A 21,750-nucleotide genomic window follows, 5' to 3' on the forward strand; every position below is an offset into this window, starting at 1 on the left:
TTCCATAATGGAGATATGGAATACTTACCATTTAAATCAATCTGTTACTTCATTAGGAATGATTCAGAGGTTGTAGTATGCCTCCAGGAGGATATTCATTTATTTATTTGACATTTTCGTTTAATAGGGTGAGAAGATATTCTATTTGATCAAGCCCACTGATGAAAACTTGGCTCTGTATGAGTCTTGGAGTTCATCTGTCACCCAGAGTGAAGTATATTTTGGGGACAAGGTTGACAAATGTTACAAATGTGTTGTGAAGCAAGGACACACTTTATTTGTTCCAACAGGTAAGATTTTTACCCCTATTACTAGGACTTAGCATGTTTAATTACCAGGATTTAAGGGTGTCCTAAAATGATTGCTTTATCAACATTTGGTTTCTCCTAAAATTTTGGTTAAGAGAGAATAATAAAAGAGTTTGAAATTCAGATTTTCAAAACAAGTAATTAGCTTTTTAGATTGCCTGACAGTAATAGCAGTTATCAGGGAAAGAAAGGGTGCTTGTTACCCAATAATAAGACAACGAATTAAAGCTTTATTTGGATATCAGGGAAATAGTTCCAATTCATAGGAACACATTGTTCACCATTTGATAGATATCCAGACTGAATTATTATCTTAATTTTATAATACAGTTTTGTTTTTACAGGTTTTGAATATTGTAAGACCTACTAGGCAAAATTATTACAAGAACATCACATAAACTTCTTATGCTGTAGGCTAGAGGATTAAAAATAAAAGTTGGGTGGGTTTTGGGTTTTTTTGTGTTTTTTTTGTTTTGTTTTGTTTTTGTTTGTTTGTCTTTTTTCTTCATTTTTTGTTTTCTATCAGCAGGAAATCTAACCTTTGGTGGAGCCTCTAGAGACTTTCTGAGTCAAAATGAAAGTGTCCCTCAGTAAAGTCAAAGAATGTATAATTGAATTCATGTCTTAATTCCTTTTATTAAAAATAAAAGGATATTTGTAGATACAGTTTATGAAACTGTAGAGTTCATAAATTCATTTCAGAAGCTTCCTTTAAAAATGATGCAGAGGCATGGTCTTTTCTGATTTTCTTTATCAACGTTTCTTGTAGCCGTCACCTAATAGCATCTGATAAATTACAGGACACTTTTAAGGAAGGAGAAACGCCAAAACAATCAAACTTTTTTATTTAAAAAAAAAAACACAGAAAAATCCTCCAAACAAAACACACCACCCCCATGCACCCTGAACTCCCAAGTACCATAAACTTAGAAGTCTTTAATAAATCAAACGATATTTTGCCAATAAAGCAAGTGCCAGTTAATTTCTTTTATTTTCACTTATCCAGCCCATCCATATAAATACTTATTATTTTATTATTAAAGATTTATACTGGATACTATCTTCCCTTTTTAGGGGGGAGGAAGCTTTAAATACACAGAGAAGGAAAATGGTGCATGATTCCACTTCTGGAATAAGCCTTGGAGATTATATTCAGTACCTTATTCTGTCATGAACTTCCTAGACAGACTACTACGTTTTTCTCATAGCTCAGTTCTCTCCTCTGAGGTTTAGTATTTACTGTTCTAGTTCATGGCTTGCGCAGAATAAATACTACATGGTGAGGAGCTATATACGCACTTAACATTTCTGAACATCCAGAGCTTTTAAAAAACATATATTTTTTACAAGAGATGACATTAATTTTCCATTTATCTAAATGAAAGGTCATACTTCTATGAGCAAAGAATGCAGAATTACAGAATGAAGAACTTTATTGTGCCCCACAGATCTTTGAAGAAGATAAACTTCCCAAGTTATCAGCTGAATCTGAGCTCTCACTATAATGTGGCCAAAAAGAAAAGTATCATAAAATGATAATTTCTAATGTATATGTGTATTTGTGTGTGTATACACATAAAATGATACTTTGTAATATGAATGTTTGTATACACATATGTGTGTGTGTGTACACACATACATATTCGTATACAGATGATGGAGGATAGTATAAGAACCAGTAAATTAAACTAGATTTCAAGACAGGTGTTTAAAAATTGGAAATAATGTAAGACTGATTAAAGGCTTTAAAATACCCTGATCTCTACTGAAAACCACTTTTGCTGTTCCTGCTTGCACTGATGGTAGTGGATGTCATAATTATTTTATGATCTCTGAAATATGTTCAGAGTAGACTTCTGATTTAAAATTTATCTTCCATGTAGATGAATAGCACCTACTGGGAGGCTCTTGAGAGTTATTTAAATATTATTCAAGATATTCTGTGTGGTCGACACCAAATTTTCTTACCTTGTTACATAGACCTTGATCAAAACTGCAGCATAAAAATAGCAAGTAAAAAGTGAAAAAAATTAAATCCTTTAGTTTGATGCAGGTATGCCATAAAAATCCTTGGTGTTGATGCAACAGTGACAAGGCTTTGTTGTCAGTTTTGTTGGTGTCTGGGGGGATGTGTGTTTAAAGGGTTGAAATACACCTACTGCTTGGAGAGTCAGAGGTATTCATCCACTATGATGGTGATGGCAAGAGTGAAAAATTGAAACCATATTAACAAATGCAAAATGCATCTGGTAATACAAGGCAATCTTCATTGCACTGCACTTCTCAAAGAACAGAAGTAAAACTGAACAATGTATAATATTAATTAAAAAAACCCCTTAGGTTACATGTGGCATTGTATTCTACATCCTCTGGTAACTTACTTCCTTCACAGTCTACATAATAGGCATGTTACTTAGTGTAGTTGCTAGGTTTCAGGTCTTTTGATGTGTGGTACCACAACAACTAGAACTGGTTGTTCTTAAATGAATTAGGGCATGAATTTAATGGTAGTTTGCAGTACGTAGTTGCTTGTGATTTGGTTTGATCTTGCCTGAAGTTGGGGAGCTTCCTGTGTTTTTGTATGTCTTGCCTACACTCAGTCAAACCATGAAGTAATCTGCAAATCTATGGCCAACTCATCTTTTGTCAAAAGATCATCTGTATGCATGCAAAATCAGAAAACAAAAATCTTGAAAGGAGAAACTCTATTTGTAGTTTATTTACATTAAAGCTGCGCAGTATAAATTTTGAAGGTAACTATTTTTAATCAGCAAGCTAATACCATATGTTCTTTTGTCTACTTACTTGAAATTATCCAGTAGTAATCAGGTAGATTGCTAGCATAATGTTGGCCGTGCTGTGCCACGTTGAATTGTGGAGTTCACAAGGACAATATTTCAATTATGTGACAATTTTAGGTACTCAGAGCGCCTAGACTGGGTTTTAAACTGGTAGTTAATTTCTCTGGAATTAGGACAACTGTATTTGGAATAATTAATGGAACTACTTCTGAATTCCTATTTGAGAAACTTCAGTATTGCTAGATGACTTTTTCTATGTTGTGCAAACAGCTCAGTTACTGTAAGCACATGTAAACCTTGAAAGGAAAATAATTTCTATTTTATTTTTGTGACTTTATCTTTTGATATTCTTCCTCTCCTGATTAGCTTATTTTTGTTGATTGGAGGGAAAACTTCTGGGAGTTTCTCCTTGAAAAATGACTGGTGGTCTTGCATCCCCCCTCTGCCTCCTGTGAAGAAAGTCTTAATCTTAACTCCTTCAGAAAACTGCATTTCCTCTAGATTTCTGAAACTCTGTAACTTACATGTTGTTATAATTTAGATTACTTGTTCCTAGCACAGAATACAAATTTGTTTGGGTTTTTTTGTTTCTAGGTACAGCATTTTTACTTATATGTGTATTTTAAAACAGTCTTAGAATAATTTATATGCACTTATTAAGTTTCAGAATCTGTAATTTCAGGCTGGATTCACGCTGTGCTCACATCTCAGGATTGTATGGCTTTTGGAGGAAACTTTTTGCACAACCTCAATATTGGCATGCAGCTCAGGTTAGTCTCAGCTCTTCCTATAGCTTTTCCTCAGTAAGTAGGATATTCCTTTAATAGATATTTTTCTTCATGCTCTTAACCAGGATCAAATCGGTACAGGCTCTCAAACAGATATTAGTGGCATTTTCAGTTAGAATGTATGAAGCGCGTACTCTTATTTCACTTCTGCAAAGTTTGTTTCAAAAACAAAATGAAGGGTATGCAAGAATTTAAGTGAATAAAAGAAAAATAAAGGAAAGAAAAACGCTACTTTGGAGATTAGTATAAGTGAGTAAAACAAAACTGAGCAAGCCCAGGTGTGCGACACTGAGTTGAAATGAGCGTCCTCAAGTCAGCATTGCTCTAAGGGCAGCTGTATTTAGTTTTTGTCCAAGATGTGGAGCTGTCTTCTAAACATATTGTTTTTATTTATTACAGTGGAATCCTGATAAAATTCCATCTGTTAAAAGATCACACATTGGGTTTGTATCCTAGTTTTATGAAGTCCAACTTTATTCTTAGAAGTGCCGCAGTCAAACTTGATAAGGTCAGAGCCTGGATGAGACCAGAGTTCAATCTTGTCTGTGGTCTTGTTGGGATTTAACTATGTGGTACTTGACTTCTTTTATTTATCATGGCCATGGTTATTTTATTTTATTTTGAACATTGTGTCAATTTGAATGATTACATAGTCGAATAATGAATTTTATGATTAAGACATTCATGTTTTGTAATATTTCTATTTATTTAGGTGTTATGAAATGGAGAAGAGGCTAAAAACCCCAGATCTTTTCAAATTTCCTTTCTTTGAAGCCATCTGTTGGTTTGTGGCCAAAAACTTACTGGAAACATTGAAAGGTAATCCTTATTTTGTTTTAAGAGGTATACATGTATCTGCTCCTCCCCTCCCCCCCCTTCATTGATAATGGAGAAAATCATCCTGTTGTGTGAACAGAGGAAACTTCTTAGGCTGAAAAACCAGACTTGAATTTTTTTTTTTTTTTTTTGAAAAGTCACATTATTTTAAACAGATTTTAGTGAATGCTGCATTGTGACAGTTCTTGATTCAGCAGTTCTTGGGTTTAGTAAGTGATCTTTCTGAAAACTACTTTGGTGATTAAAGGTTTCTAGGGTAACTCACACTGTGCAGAAATCTTAGTGCACTTGGTAATGCATGTACACTAACACTTTGTAGCATGCTACTGGAACCTTTGAACTGTTTTATTAGTGTTTTGCATCCAATGCTGATGAAGTATCTGGTCAATGAAAATATTCTGGATTATCAAGACAGAGTATCTGAGATCCTGGCACAGTGCAATTATACTACCAGCCAAATACGATTAATTTGCCATTACCTGAAAAGACTTTGTTAAGGAAGATAGGAAACTTATTTCAATGGCACCAGTTTTTCTCTCAGGCTTCTTCCATATCATTTAAGATCTTTGACTACCCTCTGTGATAGCCTTTCTCTCCTTCTTTCATCAAATGACACTCTGAATGATCCCACTAACTTATATCTGTGGGTTTCTTCTTAGTGGCTTCATGGCTGAATAAAGAGGTTTTCTTGCACTTCCACAATTTTTTGACCTTTCCAGTCAAACTGCCTGTTGTGATCTTCTCTTTGGTGTGAAGGTAAAGATGTCTGTGAGGGCTTTTGTAGGAAAGATGCATCAGTTCCTATCAGCTCTGTTAAATCATTTATATCAGTGCTTATCAATAGATATCTCAACAGGCTCTTGTTCTTGACAGTTGCTGATCCTTTCCAAACTTCCTCATCTAGTCCTGTAATTCCTGTATTGGTACCCATGTATAATTGAGCTTGAGAGAGTGCCTGTCTGACTTCACCTTCTTTTCCTCAAATATCTTGCCCTCTGCCTGCTCTATTTAATCTTAATAATAAATGTCATATTCCAAATGATGTATTTCAAAGGAGAGAAATCAACCTTCAGAGAAGGCTGCTGAATTCAGCTTCTGCTTTGGAAGAGATTAGAATCTCACATAACCTTTTTCTAATACGAAAACAGTCACAGTTATTGAAAATGATCTATTCTCTTTTCAGCAAATGAAGGCATTGAACAACCCTTGTTTCCTAAATGAGTGTTTAAAGTTTCTGAATGAACCTAAAGCAACTCAGAAATCTTACCAGATAAAATAAACTTGCAGAAAACTTTTCCTTCCAAAAAAAGAGTGTTTTCTTCTTGAAAGCTGGCTTTGATTGTTCTCACTCCTGCGTATTTAAAATTTGCAAACTTGTCAGAAGACGTAGGAACTGTATTCCTGCTGGAAAAACTGTGGGATATATTTCTACATCATGTAGCTGACCATGAGTCGTGTCCTGTGTCCGTGTCATCCTCCCCCCACCCCTTCCCCATCCCCTTTTTATCCCGAGACTCCTTGAGTACATAGACTAGGAGCTTCTTGTGACTTGTGTCTTAGGGGAGGGGTATGAAGAGTATTCTCGTGTTATTTTTAATCTATGGTTTAGCAGATATTTTGTTGAAGAACAATGCTATGATCTATAAACTCATCATAAAAAATAAAAATTTGAGGTTTCCATGACTAGATTGAAGCTGATGTTGGGCTTTGGCGTCAAGACTCGTGTGAATTAGGTGTTTACTAGTCAGAATTTGTTGTTTTATAAATAAGGGATCTTACCAATTGGGTTGTGAAAGGTAATGGTGATGACTCCACGTATGAAATGTGGAGTGCATGGTGGTTGGCAGTACTTCGTATGAAATTCAGGTCAGTAAGCAAAATCAGCACAATGTATCTTTCTGGTTCTTTTTACAAAATGATAGATAACAGGATCATGAAGATTTTGATTTTGTCTTTTCATTGGGAAGAAGTGTTTTATGGTATTGTAAGTGTTGTGGCATTCACCTAAAGGTCATAGTTCTTGGGGCTTCAGAATAGGTAATTTGTTCATCTGTCTGATACTCATTAATTTTGATTATTCTTACGTCATGCAGTCTTTTCTCTTGCAGCTAAAAAACCCAGCCTGTGGTGCTGCATTGTATTCTCAAAACTTTATCAACTAGTGGGCAGGAAGACTTCTGCTGCAACTCAAAGGCCTGCCACTCCTTCTCGTACCCTTCAACAAGTAGGAGGCATCTTTGAGGGAAGAACAGCTGTTTAGTAACAGAACTTCCCTTTTTCTGCCAGCAGACTAATACATTATCTAGAAGAATAGTGTTTTAGTAGTGTATTCTTTTCAGGGAATAAAATGAGCCAAATAGTTTTAGTGTTGGTCCATTTGCTATTGACAAGTGGAAATATTTGTCAGGAACACAGGAAGAGGTTGCAATCTACTTTTGGCTGTTTATGGAGGACTCGTTTTTTCCCTTCTTTTATTTTCCCCGTGAAGGAAAAGAGAAAATTGAAAAGGAATTGCAGTCACTTGGAAGCACCAGCTTTCTTAAGAAGAGCAGCTTCTGTAGCAGAGTGATTTCAACCCCCACCCTCTCTGATTTTGGGAGGAATAATGATGTAAACTGTGTGAGGGAGAACTGTGATAATTGGAAGGGTGACAGAAAACATTCGGGGAGTGGAAGTGTGCTAGTGTGAACCATTTGCTGTATGTATGGGAATAAGCAATAGGAATTCTAATGCTGAGATACATCCCACATCCTTCTGGTCCCGTTTGACTGAAATATTTCTGAATGAAAGAAAAGTAATTTCTTTCTTCAAATATCTTTTCTCTTGTTCTGCATTTTATATCTGTTTTGTTTTAACTGACCTTTAGAATGTTGTAAACTCTTCCTAATTCATGCAAGAATAAGTAAAAAAAAAAAAGATTTTTACACAGAATCACTTTAGGGTGGTGTGTTTTGTTGGGTTTTTTTTCTCCTGCAGTATGCACACAAATACAGGATGTCATGTTTCATTTGCTTGCACAATTTTTCCTTTTTTGTACTGTTGCATAACATCAACTTTGTTGGCTGAAGGGTAGGTATCATTCTTTAGTTTTCACGGCTAGTGTTTCTAAATTGGTATCTGTATCCTTTTTAGAACTGAGGGAAGATGGTTTCCAGCCTCCAAGCTATTTAGTGCAAGGAGTGAAGGCTTTACTTACTGCTTTAAAACTTTGGATGAAAAAAGAAGTAAGTATGAGGGATTTTGTTTGCTATTTTCATGAGCTCTGTTTTGATTTAGAAGTAAGTGAAGGTCTGTGCCCTTTTAAAGTTTAAGATTATTTTTATCTGTTAATGAGTACTGAAAGGCTCTATGGAGAGTATGTACTGCTGTTTTGTGGGGAAGAATCATCATGACAATTTTATGTTCCATGATGCTAAAAAAGTCTTTTTAGACCAATTAATAAGCTCTTGTATTGTAGCTTATAGTAGTAGAATCTTGCTTCACCTCAGGATGGTATAAGAATGCTAGAGGATAAGCTGATAAGGTGGGGTTTTTTTCTGACAAGTCTGTTTATGTAATTGATCCATCCTACTCTGAGGCAATGGAGGGATGGAATGCCTTGATATTTAGCATTTTCCATTAATGTCAGTGCTTTGGAGGGCACATTTCTGGTGTACCTGTATTGCTGAAGAGTCGGTTTAGATACAGATGAGGATATTAACCTCAGTTGAATACTGTCCCTGCTGAACATTGGCTAACTCTTGTAAAATCATTAATATGTTGTCTACACTGGCTTTGCTGGTGCTCTGCTCTCCAGGAAAGCTTATTTGTTTTGGCATAGCACTGGATCCGGCCCAACTCCATGTGTTTTTTCATTTGCCTGAGCTAATAAGCCCTCTTGGAACCTGTGCTTCTGGGAAGTGCTGTTCACTGACAGGCAGTTTGGTTCTGACTGAGCTGATTAATTCTAGTTTGTTGCTGGCCATGCTGACTTGAACTGGCTCTTGGAGATCTGTTTGGTCTTTCTGTCCACAAGTTCTCCTTGTAAGAGAACTTACACAACAGGTATGATATTTGCACAATGCTGCATCCAACATAATGAGCTTTGTGGAACTGAACATGAGGTGCAAACTCAGAGGTGGTTACTCTGTGTGGAGTCTGCTGGGGTGCAGCCTGTGCAGCATTATTAATTCCAGGTAAACCTTTGCTGGCCCTCTGTAACACTTCTGAGTTGGTTCTCTAGTGCCTCTTTGTCCCATTCTGGATCAAAGCTAGCTAGTAAGCAGTGTAGCAGTATTTACAGGATGTTGTGCCTAAGCTGTTAAACCATGTGTGAATCCAAGCTATCCCTGCATCCGTGGCAGGGATAATAAGCAAACCAATTAATCAGACTGCTGATAAATGAGATCCAACATAGCCTGTATAAATCCTTATTTTAATCTGAAATTGGATTGGCATTCCTCTTTTCCAGATTGCTGTAGTATAGTATTGTAGCATTTGTGTGCTGTCTCGTAGCTCATGAAGTAGTTTGATTAATACTTCATCTAGAATGTGATATGTTTCCTACTTTTCTGTGGAAAAAAAAAATTGCACATGCTGCATTCTGAATGCTTATTAATGAGACCTGTGAGTATTCCCAAACCACAGGCTGAAAAGACATTTCAATTGTGAGGAAACTGCACAGCATCAGTGATCTAATCACAATGTTGTCTGCTGTCCACCAGCTATCGTGTTTTGTACCTTGCATTCATCTTTTCTAGCTACTGCTTCATAAGTGAGCTGATCTTTTCTTTGCAGCAGTCCATGTGTGCGATAGGATTGTAGTTGTATGCAGCTGAAGACAGAAGGAACTTTGTACATTGCTGTATGATCTGCTAATGCTGGGGATTTCAGACAGATTCTGAAAAAGAAATGACAAATGAATACTCCTCAAATCAGAAGCCTGCTCATGAGGTTTCACATTCCTGTCATGGAGTATGTCTTTTCAAGACATATGTGAATTATCTGAGTGTATTGTTTTAAACTATTTGCTGTAGAATTTCAAACTTGTCTTCAGCAGGGCAGTGGTATCTTCATTTCTGCAAGATTTTAACACTGCCAAAAATTCTAAGATGCTGAGAATAGAGATTGAGTGCTACTAAAATTATTTTAGTTTTCATGTCTTTATTTGAATTCAGTTTGTGCAAAGCTTTTATTAGCATGTGTATCTTCTGATTACTTTGGTGCAGATCATCAATCTGCACAGATAAACACAATAATGATGATGACCTATCCAGTCGTCTGAGCTCTTGGATTTTAGCTCTGGCTTCCTTCCAGCTTGCATAAGCAACAGGTCTCAGATTCAATTTTTCAGATGTTTGATTCATGTGCCACTAAGATTATTTTGGGCAAGTGTTCTGTGTTTTTTAAAAAAGATATTAATAGCTATTACAAAAGGAAAAAAATGAGGGGATGGAGGATGTGGAGTTTATTATTTTTATTTTTTTGTGTGTGGTTTTTAAGTATTGATATACTTCATTGTGATGCTAGTTTCCAAAGATGGGTGAATTCATTTGCCATTTACCAGGACTTTTTTTATCTGTATCTCTTGATTTAAGACAAGTTTCTTTTTCCTCTGTATATATCCAACATTTACAAAACCATTTCTTGAAGCTCTGGAATGCATCATAGCTTTTTTCCATTATTTTCTTTACCTGCAGCTTACATCTGACATACTTAGGCCATTTTGTTGTTACTGGTCTCCCTATTACAAGAGAGTTCCTCAGTCTCAAAGGCTGCTTGTTCCTTTTCCAAGAAGCAGTATGCAGAGACAACTTAAAACCAAGTTATTTAATAATGGTAATATTTTTTCAGACATGGCATCTGTAGGTATTCATATTTCCTGCCCATCCTTTCCTTCTGTCAGACTATTAGGTTATATATATATATCCATTTGAATTTGTTTGCATATTTAAGTTGCTTGGATGGATTTTTATTTTTTTTTAATAATTACTTTGCTATAGCTTAATTAAGAAAGCTTTGGTCTAAATAGGTACCTTTTATAGTGGCAAATAAGTGAGCTTGCCAGTGGAACTCCACTTTGCTCAAAGAGTTACTATAAATCATACTGGCAAAAGAATGTGCTTCTGATATAAACTATGTTTGAATTAGGAAGGCTTTTCAGTATTTTTAAACCAGAGAACCTTTGAAGTTAGTGTTTTTGGAGGATTGCATCAGTCACTTCCTCTTGAAGTCTTCATGGGCAGGAAGGCTTTTGGGAGAGTGAAGTCCTTAAGTGGAAAAGACTGTATGGTCCTAAAATGACCAGTAACTTGATGGAAAAATTATACAGTTTAGTGACAGAGGTGCCGTGTTCTCAAATGTGAATGTGTAGAGGTGATGCATTCAAAGAATGAACAATGGTAAACAATAGCTGCTCCTTTAATCTTTCCTGTAGAATCAATGGCACTGAAATGAATGATTATATCATGGTTATACATCCATGTTGGGTTTTTTTTTCAAGGGGAGAGAGCATTCTTTTTAATTACTGAGAAGAAGCCAGGTTCAGTGAAATGCACGTACAGTATCAAATTGCTTCTAGCAATAATTTTGCTGCTGAATCTCATTTTTGAAATGTGGGTAGCTGAAAGTGTTTGTGGGATGTTTTTCCATTTAAATAGTCTATTAAGCAGATAGCAGAATTCATGTCAGTTATTCTGGTCTATGTGTGAGTGCTGTTTTGTCTGTTTAATTCTAAGTAAGTGTTTTGAGGCACATTTAAACTGCACATACAAAATATTAAACATTTTTTTACTAGATCTAACTGTAGAGTTTGGACTTACTCTCAGATTGGTGTTTATATATATATATGAGATCTGTCTCTGATACTGTTTCAAAGGATTAAAGGGAACATAAACTGCTAGGGTTTCCTACATTTTTTTATAAGGAATGACTTTTTTTTTTTTGAGTCGCTTTCTCCAACCTACTAGATTCTAAATAAGCAAAGAAGGTAGTCTTTAAAAGTGAAGTGTGAGGCAGATATCTGAAAATCTGCATGTTGGTTAGTGATTATTATTCTTGATTTTCTCTTTAGGTTAAATTTTTGCCATAATGAAATTTCCTTAGTCTTTAGCAATTTTGAAGGTCATGACTATAATGATTTTCTGAAGCGTGGCTCTATAAAGACCATGCTAAAGGGAAAAAAAGAAGCTGATTGCTGTACTGAGGGGAAAAAAAACATTAAGTGATTGTCAGTATGGCTTTGTATTACCCCTTCTTTGGATTCTTAGAGACATTGAGGGATATCTGCTGCCTTCTTAAGCTTGGACTGGAAGCTTCAGTGTGCGTGTGTGTATCTGTCCTGGTAGTTTGCAGTCATTATTACATCAATTAATCTGGTTTTTTTTCTTTTAATTTTTTCCCTTGTAGCTTTGTTTTTTCACATTACTTCCGCTTTTATCTGAAAAAAATGAATTAAGTATCCTTTCTTCCCCCTTTGTATACAGCTTGTAACAGAACATGCCTTTGAAATTCCAGACAACATTAGGCCTGGGCATCTCATAAAAGAGCTCTCAAAAGTGATTCGTTCTGTAGAGGTAAGAACAGAGGCTACCCTACATAAGCCTGCAGAAAAAAATATCTTTGAATTGGGGTATTCCACAGTAGTTATGCTTCTGATTGACTGTATTCACCTTTTAAATTTATTTAACTTTTGTTTAATAGAAGATCAAGAAGAAAACTGTTGGGAATACTAAGCTATGGGTATTTCAGATAAAGAAAATGTATAGCGAGGGTGTTTTAGTTTTTTAAAAATATTTTTAATGGTGAAATTATCTGTAGGTCAGTATTTCTAAAATGCTCTCACTTAGAAGTACTTAACAATAATTACTGTGAATGTGTTGTTAAAGAGTTTAGTTTGAAATTCTATGCATATTACATTCTCCTACTGTTTTGTTAGTTCTGATGCAGTTGTCTCTTTTGCTCTTTTTCTCATGCTTTGTCACTGTTACATAGAGGTTTTTTAATTTCTTTTTTCCCCTTCCTATACCAGTGTTTTGCTCCTTTATTCCCTAATGAACATTGATTCTTGACAAATTCTCACATTTGCATGTGGAGAGAACAGTTCTGAAACTGAAATATGGTCTGTTGGGTACAATACATGTCTGCCCTATGCTGCCTTCCTGAATAAAACTGTATGTTTTGGTGGTAACTTTTGGCATTAAGCACTACTATTATGGGAGAGTATAAAAGCTCCAAATGGGGAAGAGGTGCAGTAGAACTAAGCTTTGTACATCAAATCCATAGGAAATATGTAGTACCTCTCTAAAAGGTCTAGCAATTTTATTTATATCATTTACATTTAATTAGATGAATAAGAAGCAGCACTTAAATATGTGGGTTTATTCCTCTGAGACTATTCTGAAATATGTGTTTTTAATTAAAGGAGGAAAACAGCAAACTAGTTAAAACTCAGGGAATTCTTGGTTCGTGTCCAACTTCACGGTCTTTGCATGAAACAACTTCCCCTCACCACTCCAGACGAAGGGTGAGGAAACTGCGAGACCATGCTGCCAAAACTCCTTCTAATCTGGACATCCTGGAACTCCACACTAGGGAGGTACTGAAAAGGCTGGAGATGTCACCGTGGGAGGAGGCAAGTATTGAGTTATGTACAAGAAAAACAAAACCAGAGTAGATTTCTAATCTCTGTTGAAAGGGAAAAGCTTATAATATGCATAAGAACACAGGCTACTACTCTTTGTCATGAAAGACGTGGATAGATTTGGTTTTGGTTTCTTTCTTTTGAGGTTTTCTTATAGGAATTTCTTTCTTTCTTGATAATTTTTTTGTTGGAGGTTCCTTCAACCTTTTTGTTCAGAAGGTGTCCTGAATCCACTACCTACTTCAAGTATAGTTTTTGAGTTAGGACTGCTGTAGCTATCAAGTGGTACATTGAATCAGTTCTGTGAAGAAAAAGGGAGCTTGCAAAGCCTTGATTTGGTGAGGCTCTGAGACAGCCATGTGTTCTCTATGTGTTTTTAGATAGCTGTTTCTTACAGTTCAGTTACTGTAATTTGATTAGCCTTGGTTTTCAGTCATGTTCCTATTTCCTGTATGACTGTGCCTCCCTACCAGTAAGCCTAAGGCTGCCTTTGGTCTCCATTGTGGGCCTGTGGACTCTGTGGTCATATTACAAAAGGTATCATGGAGTGAATGAGAGAAATGTAGTCTCTTGAAAAATTATTTTTTTCAGGTTTGATGACCTTATTTCAAAGAACAGCAACAGAAATGGGAGGAGGAGTGAGAGAATGGAAATAAATAGCTTTATGAAAGGAAATAACTTTCTGAGAAAGAGATGTGCTGACAAATTCAGTTGGGACAGGATGGACTGTCATAGTGGAGAAATACTGATTTGGGTCCGTATATTGATCTTCATAAGGCATGAACAAGAGACATTCATTTAGCCCCCAAAGACAGGAAGTTGAACCTAAAATTTACCACAGATAGTTAACCTGTGCAGTTCATTGCTACAAACAAATGTTTAGGAGTATTGTCATTGTCATTTAATGTAGAAATATATTGTTCACTATTAATGCTGACTTGTTAAAAAAATATTATTTCACATGTTTCTGGCTTGGCACATAAGTGTATCGCCGATTGCTTCAGAGGATATGTCAAATTTAAATTGCTTTGAGCTAAGAAAGTTCTGCTTATGGCAGGTTACTTTCCATTATTGATGTTTTACTGTCCTATAAATCAGTTCTGGGATACTAATTCCAGGGACCTGATATCCAGTCCAGGAGTTGCCTCATCAGTTCCAAGCCCAGCTTTTTTTTGCCTTGCCAGTCTTTATTGGTATTTCTTTGTTTTGAACACAGTGATAATTCTCCAAAGGAAATATAAAAGGAGTAATATAGTGAAGTTGTAGTTGTTTCAGATGCTTCAGGAGCATATAGATTCAAGGAAGGACAAGATGCAGTCTGCTGGTTTTTACATCCAAACATGTTTTGTCTGAGCTTTCTTCAGTTGGTTATCAGGAAGGTAACCATCCTGATGCTGAGTTTCAGGTTTTGTGGAGTGCAGAAAAGACAATTGAATTTATAGAAATAAATAATAAGCGCCATTGCTTTTACTTCCTTAGGACACCACAAGCTCGAAACTGAATGGGAGATTTAACAAGCCCTTTCAGCCATCTTCTACAGTACCTGAATGGCGAACAAAAGACAATGATCTTCGCCTTCTGCTGTCAAATGGAAGAATAATTAGGTACCAAGGGTTGATTGTGGATCACTTCTTCCTAGTCATCATGGTCTGGAGCTTGCTAATTGTTAATAACATTTCTTTTCTGTTTGTGGAGCTCTAAGTTCCTTTCTACCAGTAAGATTCATGTTAGGAATATAGAAGCAATGTGTTGTCTGTTGTGTCTGCTGTCCCCTAGTGGAGCCATGGTTATGGAGTGAAGAAGAGGAGATTCTTTGCATGTTCTTTTGTTACAGCATTTCATAGAGTTGCTCAGTTGGATTTGTACTGAAGGGAATGCTTCAAAGTAGAAATGGTTGTTTTGTATCCATGTATTGGAGTGATTCTTATTAAAAATATTCTGGTGTATAACTTTGCATCTTTATGGCAATGATGGTTGTACAGGGAGTGAAATGGGAGTATGTACAATTTGGAACAAAAAGATGAGCATAAGATAATGTTACTGTTGTACCTTGAGAACGTGTTGTAAATAATGAAAACAATTTTTTTCATGTTTGTAAGAATAATGTGATTTTTTTTTTTGTCTTGTGAGACAGAGATGAGAGACGCCCATTTACAGATCGAAGTCTTTACACAGCAGATAGCGAAGATGAAGATGACAGGACAAGGTCGAAAAAGATGACTGTTAAGGTAGAAGACCAGCCCTCAGGATTTGAAGGAGAAGGGAATGCAGATGCCCAGAAACCACTGAACAGTAAGCTTGTCTCTAAGTCCTATCAGTTGAACGTTTTGGTGATCTTGAAGAGGGTCTAACTATTGTGAAGTCTGACTGAAATTTTACCAAAGTATAAAGAGGATAAAGTAATATATCAGAGAAGTAATATTAGAAGTTACAGCAAAACATTTGTCAAATATTATCTGTCTACTGAAGAAGCTAACAGGATAGAGTTGAAAAGTAAAACACCTTTTTATGTTAGTGCAGTCCTGAATACTATGTACAGCACTTTTCAGAGTGGAGGTTTAACTGGTGTTCTAGGTAAGTATTTGTTCCTTTTGGTCTGTTTCATAGTGTAAGAATGCTGATTTTTCTTTACTAAAATATACTTCAGTGTGAAAAGTTCATCACACCATTCGCTGTAGAGAAGCGAAGACCATAACTTACAGCTAATTTTTCAGCTAACTTTAAACCTATCTTATATTTCACTTTTCTGTTCAATTTGGTGATTACATACTTGATAATACAATTTCGTACGTCTTGTTAATTATTAGGTTTATTCCATACAAGTGATCAGCTGTAATTTAGCATTAAAAAAATCTTAGGCTTTTAACTTTGCAGTAATCTGCAAGGCTGGGGAAGAATTTAGGTTATCTGTAAAACACTTTAACCCCAGTTTCCAATACTTTAAACCATCCTTCACTAGGAGTTAATCTCTTTTGGTCTTTCTGTAGCCTCAAGCCTTCCTGCCAAGTGTTCAGCAGTGCTGATCACACAGTGTATTAGTAAAGTATCAATATTGAGTGCCTGTTTTCAGCACCTATTTTTAATAGTACTGTCTGTGTGCAGGGACAAATTGGTCCTTGACATAGCTGTTCAGCTCTCTGTTTAATTATAAAAGTCACATCCTTTCACAATAGAACTTACAAGAGCTCAGAGGGTATGTATTAGGAAACGGAGGTCAACACTTAAAAGATAACAAGACTCCTCTAGAGACTTACAATTCCCTTAGTTTCCTGCACAACAATCCATAACAACATTTGAGTCCATTGTCGGCATGGATAAAATATTTAATTATTTTCATCAACAAAGCAATTTGTAATCCCTGTTGACTGTGCTTCCAAAGGTCACAGAGGATAATATTAAAAAATTTGCACAGGAAAGAAGTCCTTCTTGGGTACTGGTGAACCAACAAGGCAAACAGCTTGTTGAGTGAAGGCTTAGGCGTATGTGGTGTTTTTCCAATTTCAGAATTAAACTAAGTAAATTAAACTAAGTTTTACACTTGAATCAAAGACTAAATCATATGAAGAAATTGTAGATTTTCTTCAAAATTGTTGCTCTTGTTTGATACAGAATGAATATGGCAGTGTGTATCTAAATGTAAGAAATGTACTTAGACGTGAATGTTGAGCTTGTTCTTCCAGAAATTGAGTACTCAGGTCTATCACTAATATTTTTAATTGGATAGTGAGAGTCTTCAGACTTCCCTATAAAGATCACCAACATTTGATTATTTTGCCTTAACTGAAGGTCTACAGAGAGAGAGATGATACTCTTCTGCAGGGAATTCCATAAAAGGAACTACCTGTTTCTATGACAGCTGCTGCCTTCCATTGTTCTTACTAGGATTTAGGCCAAGAAGCAATGTCCACAGAGAGATGCCTTTAAACAGATGAAGCTCTATATAGCTTTGTGTGTCATGCCAAGATCCTGGTTCTAAATGGTGACCCAGTGTTATCAGAGAGACAAAGATCAAGTGCTGTGCTTAATAGAGCAAGATACTTTGTGTTAATGAAGGGAAGGTGATTTAAGATATTTTTCTGAATTCACAGTAGCTGATCTTACAGATAATGATTGCTTTCATTCATGTGAGTTCTGGAGTATTCCTCCCGGTCTCTGGAAGCATACAGAGCCATAACTTTATCTGAGGGTAGACTGGTTGATTTTGAAGTTACAATAGTAATTACCAAGGTAATTCACAAAAACAACAGACAAAAAAAGCGCAAAACCCAACTTGTATATTTAGACTGAGTTTTTTTTAAAGCTCAGTTAAAATCACATTCATGGATGAAGAGATGAGGAGTCCTAATAATACATGCTGTGTTGTTGTGCAGATCAGTAAATATATCTGAAACCTGCATGTGAAAGAGAATGGTGAGAAAACTACAGTAATTTTTACAGGCGACTGTAGAAAGTTGAGGGGGGAGCAACTGGGATTTTTTTTTTTTTTTTTTTTTTTTTTTTTTTTTTTTAGACATATAAAGGAATGCAGCTTCCCTGGCTGTTTGAGCAATACAAGGCAGAAGGAAAACGGGAGAGGTGTTCTCTGACTGCTTTGCGCAGAGCTTGCAAAGTAAAGAAGTGGTAAAAATGTACAATGGTTTAGCCGCATATAGGAATACTGGCATAGCCAAACTGGTTCAGACCTGAGGCTCATACAGTGTGTTATGTCATGTATGCTAGTATCCAGCCCCAAATGAACCAGGAATGTCTCACTAATGTTAGGTGGCTTTAGTTGTTCAGTCTAGATCATATTACCAGACAGTAGGCAGATAACAAATAATTTGTCCCACTTCGTAGGGTATCATCAGTTAATCTCTATGAGAAAGCAAGAGGGCTTCTGAAGTATGAGACTCTGTATTTATTAGCATGGCTTTTATAAATCTAAGTAGTATCTGTATATAGCTAATTATGTACATGTTCAGTTTCTTTTCTGTCTTGCTGATTCATTTGCCTTCTAATAGGAAGACTCACATTTCTTCTTAATAGTTTTGTCATTTTAATAATTAGGATTTTTTAGTTCCTTGAGACAGAAAGAAGAAAAGTTCCTGAGGAGCCTTTGTAAAGTTTAAGTTGTGATTCACTATTTACACGTTAATTTTTGCCTAAGATCTGAAGCTCCACATGTGAGCATATTTAGATATCCTTAATTGTTCTTGCCCCTTCCTTTAAATTTTCTTGAAGATTGGAGCAGGTTTTTTTCTTTGAAAAAGGCAGTAGTCCAAAGGAAAATTCATCTGAGCTATATAATGGTATTATTTTCTGTATCATGTGTGCTGGTACTTATCCTAGAATCTTGTATGCCTTTTTGAAATGAGCCAAAGGCTTAAATTATCATCAGAAATTCCTTGGGGTTTTTGAGCTACAGTAGTTTAGACTATTCATTTTATTGTCATATGTTGAGCATTACTTTATTTGGCTTAACTTCATATACAGTGTTGTTGCTCATTTACTGTGTTTGGATATTCCTCACAGTTTTTTCTAATACTATCTTAATTAGTCTTCTCTAGGTTTTGGGCCAGCTGTTCATTTTAATCACTTTCTGATAAGATGTCTCGTTCTTAGATTTCTTCTGACTCTAAAAATAATTTCCACTTATGTAGTGTTTAGAAATTAATAATATGCCTTGAAATACATTTGATGCCTATTTGTGAGCTTTGCCACAGTCTACAATAGGAACAAAATGCTACTAGAATTGCATGTATATAGGGTTACAGTTACATCTGTTGTGCTTGCATAATTAATGAGTTATGAAGGATTGCATTCTGTTTATGTAGTTTCATATAAAACTATACTGAAAGCAAACCCACACACATCAGAAATTTGCTCTGGAATGAAGATAAGTGAAGTTAAAATGTTGATTTGCTTTCAGCATAGTTTTATATGAAACTAAGTACTTGAAAACTTGAAAAACTTATGTTTCTTTATCTACTGCCTTCATGACACAAATTCATAATTTTTTTTATTCTATTTGGCTTTTCTCCAAAAAACTTTTGCTAGTTAAGCTGCATATTGTAGTCTTTCATAAATTTGTACCTAATCAAGATTTCTGCCAGCAGCCTTGACACAGGTATACATACAGCCTGCTGACCTTGAGCCTTTGATTCAGAACACTTACACATGTGTTCCCTACTCGTGGTTGTTTGGGTCATACGCTGTTTTTTAAGAGCACATGCTTCTCGGAGCTGCTCAGCTACTTCGTGTTTGAGTTCTTTCAGTGCTTAAAAAAGTAAAAACCATGTGGACTAGATGGCTTTATTTGATTGATTGTTTTGTCATATGCCAGTGTTTTTGATATCTATTTTGACACCTCATTCTCTAATTAGTACTTTATCTTACTACTAGCAAAAAGCATGTCTAAGTTTGCTATTTCCTCTCCTCCTCTTCCTTTTCAGGTCTTTCTGTGATGAAAACTAATGCAAGTGTACTGTATATCATCATAGTAATATTTTAATCTTCTTTAACAGGTCTGCATTTTAACCCTGATAGGCAGCTCCATAGTAGCACAAAACAGGCAGAATATGCCAGTAAATTGTGACGTTAAATTTGCAAGTAACGCAATTAAAATTGTGACAATTAAAATTGCAAGTAACGCAATGATTTTTTTACTTTTAGATCACTTAATAGCCTCTGACTTCCATGTTTAGTGTTTCTGTATAACTGCTTTTTTTTTTTTTTAAAAAAACAAGGAAATTCCAGGTTCAAAGAGCCTAAGACAAAATATCTTGAAGATTACTTCTAATTAACTTTTTCTGAGAGCCACTTCTCTGATCCCAGCCTATATACAAAAGCAGAAACTTCCCAAGGTGGCATCTGTGGAGTATGTGCTCTATGGGAGAGAAAAAATACATGCTCCTGCTGCACCTGACTTCTCTTCCTCTGGCTTCACCCAGTCAGTCGCTTGAGGAGTCTATTGATCAACAGTAGGCAACTCACTAGAGTTTTAAGCAAACTTGACTTGTGAACAAGATCAGTGTGTGGATGTATGTGATTTTGTTTACTGACTGTTAAAAACTAAATATGTGTTTCTTGTTCTTTATTTCCAAAATAATTTTTAAATATTATATGTAATAAATATTGGGTCTTGTATTTTCATTTTTCTCTTTGCAGTGTTCTTTGAAAGTGTGAAATCAGAACTCAGGAATGGATCCTCAGAGTACTCTGATATTTCTGATTCAGAAGAATCTGAGCCTGATTGCACTACACAGGTATGCTAGAAATAGTCACAAAAGTTAACAAAGCAATTAAATATAATTTTGCTCACTCCAAATTTATCTGGTCAAAGTTTGTGTTAAAAGAGCAATAGCAAAGTATTTAATTCTTGTTCAAGTTAATATCTCAAACTTATGGTTCTGCCTGATTCTTCATTTATTCTAGTGTTGAGAAAAATGATAAGATATGCTATCTTGAGCCAAATTTTATGATAATCTTTGTCATTAAAGTGGGGCTGGCAGAGGATGAGCCCTGCTCTGGAACATGCAAAGTCTGAGAAAAGTTAGATCCTACTTGCTTTGTTCATTTCTTCCATAACAGGTCTAAATTTCATTGTTAGAATTATGAGTATCTACCACACAGTTTAATTTTAGAGCATGTTTAAATGGAAACGATCTTACAGGCCTTTAGTTTTTTAAATAAGCTGAAGTGGCTAAATCCTACTGACGTATTTTAGACTATTCAAAATAAATGGGAATGCTTCATTTTGGGGTCTAGATTGTAGTGATTTCTTTACAGCTAAGCGAAATATAAATGCGTACACACATGTGTACATGTATTTATATGTACATGCATGTATTTTAATACAACTTTTAGTATTTAGAAATGTGCATATATAGATATACATACACAAATATTTTAATGATTTTTTTCCCCTTGCAAAATTGTGCTCTGACTTCCTAATTTTAATTTTAATCGGACAGCAGTAAGTAATGTGGAGTGATCATCTCAGATTTTTGGTTTGTGCTTCTGGAAAGCTAATGCTTTGGTCTTTCTTTCAATCATCAGCCTATTATAAGACTTTATATATTACTTTTATATTATAAGTCTTCAAATTCCTACTTCTTACATGGTGGTCAAGATCTATTTTAATATTTGTTGTCTTCCATCATTACCTTATCTAGATGCTGGAATAAGTTATAGGAACCTTCATGATGTGGCTTCTTCAGGTTTCCTAAACTGCATTGTCAGCAACTTTGGCTCAGCAGGTTTCCTTTTTTAAGACACAGAATCAATAGTTATTCTAGTGATTCAGACGTGGTATACTTCTTCACAGGAGAAAGTAGCCAGTTTTGGATGACTTTGTCATTGAGTGAAGTGTTTTGTATTAATACCATTTACTCTCTTGGTTCCTTCTATATTCTTCT

At 35.5% G+C, this 21,750-nt stretch overlaps 1 protein-coding gene across 3 annotated transcripts in view; it reads left to right on the top strand.

Annotated features, from left to right (window-relative positions):
• The window catches only part of KDM7A (lysine demethylase 7A), a 72,387-nt gene that overhangs the window by 36,620 nt on the left and 14,017 nt on the right, over positions 1 to 21,750 (top strand). For all 3 annotated transcript variants that reach the window (XR_007508692.1, XM_049821743.1, XM_049821742.1), the window contains exons 7-15: positions 128 to 290; positions 3,792 to 3,879; positions 4,610 to 4,716; positions 7,867 to 7,958; positions 12,198 to 12,287; positions 13,136 to 13,345; positions 14,834 to 14,958; positions 15,489 to 15,646; positions 20,501 to 20,598. Coding sequence is in view for 2 of the 3 variants with exons in the window: in XM_049821743.1 (XP_049677700.1) it covers positions 128 to 290; positions 3,792 to 3,879; positions 4,610 to 4,716; positions 7,867 to 7,958; positions 12,198 to 12,287; positions 13,136 to 13,345; positions 14,834 to 14,958; positions 15,489 to 15,646; positions 20,501 to 20,598 (1,131 nt within the window). In the remaining variant the exon portion in view is untranslated. The remainder of the gene's footprint in view (positions 1 to 127; positions 291 to 3,791; positions 3,880 to 4,609; positions 4,717 to 7,866; positions 7,959 to 12,197; positions 12,288 to 13,135; positions 13,346 to 14,833; positions 14,959 to 15,488; positions 15,647 to 20,500; positions 20,599 to 21,750) is intronic.

The sequence above is a fragment of the Accipiter gentilis genome, chromosome 18, assembly GCF_929443795.1.
Source record: "Accipiter gentilis chromosome 18, bAccGen1.1, whole genome shotgun sequence".
NCBI classification, from domain to species: Eukaryota; Metazoa; Chordata; class Aves; order Accipitriformes; family Accipitridae; genus Astur; species Astur gentilis.